Source organism: Endocarpon pusillum (genome assembly GCF_000464535.1).
Source record: "Endocarpon pusillum Z07020 unplaced genomic scaffold scaffold587, whole genome shotgun sequence".
NCBI classification, from domain to species: Eukaryota; Fungi; Ascomycota; class Eurotiomycetes; order Verrucariales; family Verrucariaceae; genus Endocarpon; species Endocarpon pusillum.
The window spans coordinates 54,349-63,947 of NW_006916545.1; the positions used below are offsets into that span (position 1 = coordinate 54,349).

The 9,599-nt window shown below is 50.7% G+C and overlaps 2 protein-coding genes across 2 annotated transcripts in view; one reads left to right on the forward strand and one right to left on the reverse strand.

The window, feature by feature from the left end:
* Positions 1-5,541: 5,541 nt before the first annotated feature.
* Positions 5,542-7,143, forward strand: EPUS_05939 (uncharacterized protein; the record flags this gene model as incomplete). The annotated part of the gene is made up of 5 exons (XM_007806752.1): positions 5,542-5,715; positions 5,770-5,801; positions 5,894-6,020; positions 6,068-6,234; positions 6,300-7,143. The coding sequence occupies 5 exons, from the start codon at positions 5,542-5,544 to the stop codon at positions 7,141-7,143; spliced, it is 1,344 nt and encodes a 447-aa protein (XP_007804943.1).
* A 909-nt stretch (positions 7,144-8,052) lies between these two features.
* The window catches only part of EPUS_05940 (uncharacterized protein), a gene marked incomplete at both ends in the record, with an annotated part of 5,437 nt that continues 3,890 nt past the window's right edge, over positions 8,053-9,599 (reverse strand). Inside the window, 3 exons of the mRNA XM_007806753.1 lie at positions 8,053-8,285; positions 8,345-8,803; positions 8,872-9,582. Coding sequence (XP_007804944.1) covers positions 8,053-8,285; positions 8,345-8,803; positions 8,872-9,582 — 1,403 coding nt within the window. The remainder of the gene's footprint in view (positions 8,286-8,344; positions 8,804-8,871; positions 9,583-9,599) is intronic.

The following is a 9,599-nucleotide window of genomic DNA, read 5'->3' on the forward strand; positions in this document are numbered from 1 at the left end:
TATCTCCAGAAAATAAGGTTAAAAAATTCCCCACAACTCAACATCCCGCTCAACCACTCCTCGGGTGGTTTCGTGGGTGCAGGACTGCGACATGGTTCTGCCTTACGATAGCTGGCCCCTTCTCAGGGGTCTCTTCTATAGCTGTTTAGGCCGCCCTTTTTGATCGAGAAGGGAAAGGGATTTTCGTGTTGAGTCTTCTGTAACTGCATTCTTTCCATCATTTGCTTAAAGCAAAGTGACCTCTCTTTCTCTTCTCTTCTGTACTATTCTCGCTCTTCTTCCTTCTTCCTCTCCTTCGACTCTGAGATCGTAGCACAGGAGTTTAGTAGGTTGAGAGGCAGCGCAAATTTGGTGGAAACGCGGGTATGTGCCATCATGGCAACCATATAAGGTATAAAATGGTACACATAAGACCAATAATTGCCTGCCCATTGTTCATATATGCGGTATGTAATGCGACCACGGCGTTGAAGCGGACACTCCAATCGGAACTGATCGTAGGCTGATGAACGATTCCACCACCAAGAAGATAGGTGCAAAGACATATACTAAAAGGGCACAGAAAAATAATAGTGCAAACGCCGCCGAAAAAGCCCATGCTAACCAGGAAGAGTCCTCATTGAATATCCACGCTAACACAACTGGAAGAACGATAATAACAAAGACGGGTGTCGTTCCCGCCAGGAAAAGCGCAGAAAATCGCCACAACCACATTTCTGTTTTGGATGGAAAGTGCAAGTGCCAGGCTGTGAGGTGAACTCCTCCATACGCTATCAGGATTAGTGCTCCGATGGTAACTTCTCTGAAGCCGGTTGTTCTTGACTTCTGTAGATTTTTAGATCTGTTCAGCGTCGTCGGGATGAATATCGGAAGTTCTTTACGCGTTGCGCGTTCACCGCCGGCCCGCTGCCAAGCGCGCCATGCACTCTGGAGCGTTTCCTGTAGCGAAGGATTCAGGCGTAGTAGGGGAAGTTTGTACAGAACTTCATCAGCAACCTTTGGCTTAACAATGACTGTTATACCAGTCGATTCCGCCCCTGCGAATGTCCAAGGCATGCTAGGGAAGGATATTTCGGATTCATTGGAGGAGCTCAGATGCCTTGCTGTCGGGACTTTCTCCAAGTCAGGATGTCCAATGATCTCCGCTGTAGGGCAATAGTCCTCCTTGCGGAACGTAAACCAGCTACCAGGCTCTACCTCCCAAACTGAATCAGGGCGTTTAAGTAGACTAATCACTTTCCAGAGAGCTAGTAACTCCATGTCATCATCTGAAAGATTTGAAACTGTTCCTTCTGTCATGTCGAACGGTTTCTAAAGAAATGTCAGTCACGGTTATACCTTGTTCTGATAAGACTCCTGTTATGAAATAGAGAGTGTACGAGGTGTCTGAGAGTGCCATACCTTAAACCACAGAAGATAAAGACATAGTGAGCAAACCACATGAACAAGAGTGTGAATTTCAAGAAGCGTCAACGGTAGACCACTGATTTTCCGAGCAATACACTCCACTGATAGCCAGGTGACTTGCGCGCAGATCACAAGTTTCGTTAAGGTGTCTGCTTTGCTTCGGGCCTCAATGCTCCTGCTGTCAATCCATAAGAATGTTCCATGATGCGCTAGCCACTCCAATGTTTCTGGCGGGAGAACAACTGATCCTGATTTAGTAAATTATTTACCCAAACTAACTCGAAACCCGCCCATCACGACGAAGAAACTATATCGAAGGTCAAATGTTTCCGGGATCGGATGTTTCAAAGTTCCTTCGCGTAATGGCGTTCTCTTTCTTTGTTGAGTATCCTTGTGAGAGCCAGAGCACGCGAGAATTGATTCCACGCAGCGTAAAGCAAAATCTCAGGAGCCAGTAAGCCGCAAACAGTCCATTTGGCTTTCCTGAGGACGCGTTTGATTGTTGTGTCTTCAGGCGCAGGCACATTCATATGTACCGCTGTCCAGTTGCAGAGAATGATTGTAACGATGCACGTCCATAGAATGTCGGCCGTTCCGCGAGTCTTAGCCGGAGGCATCCATTGCTCAACTGTTATCTCGTTAAGTGCGACGGTATCGTTCAATGGAATGGTTGTCATGGCTCTCCGGATGGCCAGGGCAACTCGCGTTGGATTTGGAGATGCAAACACTGTGAATAAGCGGCGGCGACAATGTAGAACTATTAGACTCTATTTTAATGCTATCAAAAGCCAGATTGAATATAAGTCCATCTCACCGGCGACAGAAGACTAATGCATGCCTGAGCCACTTGACTAGCTCAGCCCCTTCGACTTACGTAAAAATCAACAGAATCCGCGCAGCTATCTCACACAGAATCCTGCATAGAGTCCGCAGCCAAGAAATGCCACCACTATATCTCTTAAGTAATCACTATTCTAGGGCATATCAACCCCAGAATCAGATCACTAGAGGCCGATGGGGCTAAGGGTCATCCAAAGCCCCACTGCTTAGGGCGTTAGCAGGACCGAAAGATTTTGCCGTTAGTCCAACGAGCAAGATGCGGCTGATCACGATGATTGGCCTGACTGTCCTGTTACGGTAATGCATTTCGACCCTAAGCTTATGAAGGAGGAGTTGATGACAAGATTGCCAAGAGTGTACGTCATGGTACAATCCTTAGCGCAGTTTAAGTACTTTTAGTGCACAACTTCCTACACTAAAACGAATAACAATCAGGCCAAAATACGGGTTCCTGATCTCAGATGTTGCCTCAGTTCTCAGCCGTGCTCTATTGCTTACGTAGTGGTGTGAGACAATGTCTGCTTAGTCAGCGACTAGCCCATTTCGAGCATGACATGTGTGGCTGTGCCCACTAAGCCACGTCTGCTTCACCTAACCTCGGTCCTCCGGTCCTTATCCAGCCTTGCAAGTAGCGACTTGACCGATCTCCAGACACCCAACCATCTCTTCTCCTTGCCGATGGATTACCCTCTCCGCAGACCAGTCTGTCTCTGAAAAGCCTGGGATCCTACTGTCATGGCGGGTACAAGTCAAGTATGCTCTGCTTGCGAACAGATGTTCGTCCAGCCAGACTGCATTCCCTGGGACAAGGCCAAGTGCACATTTCGTGTAACTGTGAAGAGTGTTTCCAGCTCCGCCCACTCTGGTTGTCGGCTATGTATTCTCATAAGGTCAATCATGTCTTCTTTCCGCTGCCGCACAACCTGAGTCGTACTTGAAAACACGGAATTCGAATGCTCGCTGAGGTGGTCGGATGAGGAAGCCAAACTTTTCGCCCTTCAGTACAGAATTGCTGATTCCATTCTGGATGCCTTTTCATCGAGCTCCACACTGAATCTTGGTAGTCATACCGGAGTCATTGATGCTGTGTCTCGAGTCGTAAGAGCTGACAGCACATAGCCGTCACAGACATGGCAATTGGCAGGATGAGATCGCCGAATACTGCGTCAGAGATTTGCAATTCTATCGCGTCGCGGTGGCTGGTCGATTGCCTAGCTAGCCATGACAAGTCTTGACGCAAGGACCAAGGACCACCTTGCTTCCTACCCGTCTAATTGATGTGGGGGTTGCATGGTTTTCTTCAGTGGTCCGTCTCACAATCACTTCTGAGCTCGGATCCGGCAAGATGAACTCCCCTTACATATATCTAACTCACCTCTGGACGGTTGGAGGAATCATAAGATTGACACGATCTAACATAGATATCTTAAGACGAAATATTCCAAAAGAAATACTTTCACCTACATTTCGGGAAGCCATCCAGGCCACTCGAAGCATGGGCATTCGATACATCTGGATCGATTCCTCGTGCGTCTTGCAAGATTCACCAACAGACTGGGTTGCAGACTCATCTCAGATGGTGACATATATACACGATCACTGTGTAACATAGCTGTAACCAGGTCATCAATGACCTACACAGGGTTGTTTCAGGATACAGATGCTTGTCTGATCACTCCTTATAGGACCCATATCAAACTTAAAGGACATGACGCAATTCACTGCTTTTCGCGGGCAACCTCTGGGGCTCTTCTCTTCACGACGCCTATATAAACCAACGCGGCTGGGTCCTTCGAGAAAGAATGATGAGCATTCACTCTTTACACTACTCTTCGCAGCTCTTCTGGGAATGCCGGACGTTCAAGCGTGTGAGACTTATACCGAGGGCTATCCCATGATCCGACTACGTTCGCAGCTGCCGAAATCTTCGTTCACACTTCTAGCCTTGAAGATTGGCGGGACGACTTCCCTGGTGATACCTACGGCTGAGACTCAATTTTTGGGAAATACACGAGATGCTACTCACCAAGCATGAGGACAGGCTTGTCGCTATTGCTAGTATTAACCTACCATGGTGTTGGTCAATGTAAGCGGGCGTGCCAGGAGACCCAATCAGTATCGATGTAAGTGTAGCCTTGAATAGTGGGGAGGAGCTGAGACCTTATACTCTATAACCCCTCTTGGTCCTGGGCATGCCTAAATATTGATCGTGCAGACGTCGACTCCATCACTACCATGGGTTTGGATGAGAATCCAGTTACCTTGTTGGACGTACAGATGGAGTCTGCTCCGGACAATATCGATGGCAACCTTACTGGAGGTTACGTTCACCTCAGGAGGCGAATTGGGCAGATATCCCCCGTCGACATAATCATGGAAGGAGACTAGATGATAGGCGCAGGATATTCACACGAAACCATCCTAGACGCTGAGGAGTCATTGTATGATGAGGCTCTCCATTGCTTACCTCTGGGTATGTTGCACGTACAGCCTGACACCAACTGGCCTCCAATGACCCACCGTCATCTATTGGGAAGCATCCATCCAGACGCTGCCGAGTACGCAAGGATTGGCAGATTGAGCGTATCTCTGGCTTGGGGACACGGTCTTGCAATGGATCGTGGAATTTTCAAATTCAGACGCTCATTTTTGCGAGGACTTAATGGTAGTGACGATCTCTAAATGTGTCTCCAGAGAAGAAACAATTCAAATATATTCTGAGATCATCTCATCTACGATGATGACGATCATATTTTCAATACCCAGGCATCAATGGTCTGTTGTGAAGTGACGGAGAGCTCAGAGGTCGTGGAACGCTGTAGAGATTATTGCAAATGGATAGCGCAGAGAGCCCAGTTATTATAAAGGGCACTAATATAATTCTCCAATAATCCAGACTTCTTATTAACATAATGGTGAGAGATGGAGGTGAGTTGTTTGTGCAAATAGCTTCCATCATCAGCACATAGTCATGTTATCGAGCCTTTGTTCGGGGGTCCAAGCCTAGTGACAGATTTCATGACACTCTGCTGGCACGTTAAGAGGGCTGCAGAATCTGTTAGCAGATCCCCAGCCCTCAGCATCCAAAAGTCAGAGCTGTTTTAGGCTACAAGGCCCCACCAAATCTTGGCTCCTCACTTAAAGATCACGAATCTCGAGTGGAGACGTGCGGGGAAATTTCCGAGGTCCTCCGGTGCAAAACCAGTGCTGCCTCTCAACTAATTGAATTCTTCACGTCTGGACGAGTTTAATGCAGTCATAATGTGAATACGTCTTCACAGACTCGCCGCGATCATGGCCATATCATTTAAACCCTTCGCGTCACTAGCGTCGAAGGCGAGTCGAGGCTTTGCTGCTCATGCATCTCCGCCTGGTTGTCCAAGACGGTTTGCTTCTGTCGCCCACCCAAAGAGAGAAGGTCCGCTGGATGGTATCAGAGTCCTTGATATGACGAGAGTATTGGCTGGGGTACGGAATTCTCCCTTCAACGGGATCGATGTTGAGCCCACTGACAGATGATAGCCATATTGTACGCAAATACTAGGAGATCTCGGGTATGCCTGATATGCCCATACTTGATTGTATGACGATCACTACTCTCTGCTGTCATGCGGAGAATGTGACTAACAAAGCTATCGTGCGTCAGCGCCGAAGTGATCAAGATCGAGCATCCAACCAGAGGAGATGATACGAGGGCCTGGGGACCACCTTTCGCCAGGTACTCAAGGGATAGTCCTAAAGAAGGACCCGGCGAGAGTGCTTACTTCCTATCTGTGAGAGCTTCATCAAGTAGTGAGGAATGCAGACTCATAATCAACAGGTCAACCGAAACAAGAAATCCTTAGCTCTCTCGTTCGCAGATCCTAAAGGGGTCGAGATTCTACATAAACTCGCCGCTTCGTCAGATATTCTGGTCGAAAATTACTTGCTTGGTAGTCTGAAGAAGTACCAGATGGACTATGATACGATTCACAACCTTAACTCCAGGTACTAATCATTCTTGTTGCATTTCGACATTCCCACGTTCCACAGTTGACCATTCTAATCGACAGCCTGATCTACGCCTCCATAACGGGCTATGGCCAAAATGGTCCCTACTCCTCACGCGCCGGCTACGACGTCATGGTCGAAGCAGAAATGGGACTTATGCACATCACAGGTGAACGAGGCGGCCCACCAGTCAAAGTCGGTGTTGCCGTAACAGACCTCACCACCGGCCTCTACACCAGTAATGCCATCATGGCCAGCCTGATAGCACGAGGTCGGACCGGTAAAGGACAACATCTCGACGTCGCTTTAAGTGACTGCCAAGTTGCTACGTTAGCGAACATGGCGAGCTCAGTGTTAATTTCCGGAGAAAGAGATATGGGCAGATGGGGAACCGCCCACCCATCCATCGTCCCCTACAAAGGATTCCGCACCCTCGACGGTGATATCTTGCTCGGAGGCGGTAATGACCGTCTGTTTGGCATCCTTTGCGACAGACTGGGTAAATCCGCGTGGAAAACAGACAAGCGATTCATCAGCAATAATTCTCGAGTTGCGAACCGGGTCGAGTTGGAACGGCTCATCGAGGAGGTTACTAAGACAAAGTCGACGAAGGAGTGGCTGGATCTCTTGGAAGGATCCGGCATGCCATACGCAGCTATCAACGATGTAATGGATACATTGAATCATCAGCATGTGCAAGCGAGGGGGATGGTGACGCAGGTTGAACATCAGGAATGTGGTACGATGAAACTGGTCAGTCCGCCGGTCAAGTATAGTGAGAGCGTCACAAGTATACGGAGTGCACCGCCGATGCTAGGGCAGCATACAGATGAGGTTTTGATGGGGCTGCTGGGCATGGAGGAAGCTGAGGTGGAGGATTTGAGGAAGAAAGGGGTTGTTGCATAGAGGTAGAACAGAATCTCGATCCGGCTTGGATAGAAGGAAAAAGAATTGAAGCTGCAGCGGGGCTGTTCTCCTTGAAAGCTTTTCCATTCCTGGCAGGTGGTCGACATTGCCCAATTCAGCTGACTGGTATCAGAGTCCCCTCCAAGTCGTTACGACCAGACTCGGAAACACCAAGCAGAGGCACACACAGACTTACCCAAGCAATCAAGCAACCAAGCACTCGGGACATCCCAATCAGGAAACCTGTCCCTAAATCGAGACATGATTTCTCTCGATAGCAAGACTCAGTGACCGCAACGTACACCATCCCAGCTTCGACTCATCCGGGGCGTTCCCTTCCTAGGCCTGAATCGAGCCCAAATCAAATCGTCCCTGGAACAACCACCGCTGCTACACGTACACTGACAGGGTCTCCATGATTCTTGCTGCATTGACAGAGAGAAAGAAAAAGGGGAAAGGGAGGAAGAAACATGAAGGGCTCTTCTCAACCTTGCTGAACCTACCTCCTACTACTGCGTTTTCCCCACTTCTCTCGATCACTCGCGCGCGGGGGCTAGGATTCAATGTGATCAACCGGTCAAGAGGCGAGCATGCATTTTTACCAGAGGGATTCGCACAGTCCAACATGAGAAAGCGGTCCGTCCACCTCGGCTCGGCTCGGCTGCGCAATCAGTACGGTAAGGAGCTGCGTGTTTGTCTGGAGTGAGTATCCAATTCACAGCACATGTTAATATTATTTATATCCATATCCATATCCATATCCATCAAGCACCCCTTAACCCGGCCCACCTCGTCTTTGCCCTGCAACTCACCACCTCCACCCTCTCCTTTCCGCCCGTCTCCCCTACCTCACCCCCGCACCCGAGTCTGGACTTCCCATCCCCCTCCAAACCTTGAAATCCCACAACCTCACCCCCACCAGAAACTCACACTAACCCCCGTCGCGCAACTGCGCACATAATGCCACCAACCCACGGGAACATAAAGCGCCTCCCCGGCCTCGAGCACACACTCCAGATACGGCACCGCGCCGAGCCCGGGATAGACGGCATCCCAGTCTTCGGCGGGCGAGAGCTCGATGGCGGCGAGATCGATGCGCGAGGTGTTGGAGAGGTCGATCGTCGCTTTCTCTTCATCCTCCTCTGTCTTCTTATCATCCGGCTCTGGGATGATGGCGGTGCCGCGCGTGTTTCGCCGTCACCGGCCACGGAAGAGATATGAGTGGTTTGGGGTTGGGAGTGCTTGAGGTGAGGGGCAACCTCCCTCGCGGAGCGCGGGTAGAGTCTTGCGCTGTGGTGCGGCGAGTACAGGCGGATGTATTTGCGTCCGACGACTTGGCAGAGGATGTTGTGGTGCGGGTCGTGGTGCAGGGGGGAGATTGTCCAGGCGGGGCCGAACCAGATGTTGGTTTGGATTGGATCTGGGATCAGGTCTGGGTCTGGGTCTGGGCTGGAGGGGGTTTTATCGTCGGTTTTGTTGCCTTCGGCCTCGTGGTCTGGGCTGGGCATTTTACTCCCAGACACCGGGACGAGGGAGGGGTGGGATGACTTGGGTTTGGCAGCGCTGTGAGAAGTCTTGTCCTTGAGCCGGCTCAGGTAGACGGGCGTGCCTGGCTCTGGTGGCGGCGGATCCAGGTAGCAGTAGTCCGGGGTCGCGATGGCTTTGATGCGGTGTTGCTTTGGTCGGTTTTGTTGCCTTCGGCCTCGTGGTCTGGGCTGGGCATTTTACTCCCAGACACCGGGACGAGGGAGGGGTGGGATGACTTGGGTTTGGCAGCGCTGTGAGAAGTCTTGTCCTTGAGCCGGCTCAGGTAGACGGGCGTGCCTGGCTCTGGTGGCGGCGGATCCAGGTAGCAGTAGTCCGGGGTCGCGATGGCGGAGCGGAGCGATGGGATCTGCCGGAGAAGATCGTGTTGGGCGAGATAGCCTGTCTGTCTTCCGGTGTCCGGTGGTGGACTACCATCTGCTCCAGCGGGATCATCACCGCTGCCACGAGCGCTTCCTGCTTCAGAAGACAGAACCCCTTCAAGCTCTGCCTCTCCATTTGTATTCTCTACCGCGACCCCATCCCCGCCATCGTTAAGGATGTACTTGCCCAGAAACTCCCCAAACGGCATCATCTTCTGTCCCCAGTCGTCGTCTGTGTAGCTCCGTCCTATCTCCACCGGCACGAGTCGTCGCCCATTGAACGTTTCTTTTCTCCAGTAGGACGTCTTCTTCCACCGCTTCAGGGCGGGCCAATGGTCCATGATCCCTGTCAGGACCACGGGCTCCTTCGCGTGGTCCATATGTCTCTGGAAGTCGGTTAGAGAAGGAGTCTTGAGCCGAGGGACTGGGTGCTCGATCCTGGGCACTGCGGTGTAGTTGGCAGGAAGAAGATCGTCCTCCTCCTCCTCCTCCTCCTCCTCATCATCACCATTCTCTCCTCCACGAACCCCCTCTTCGTCCTCCCGAACA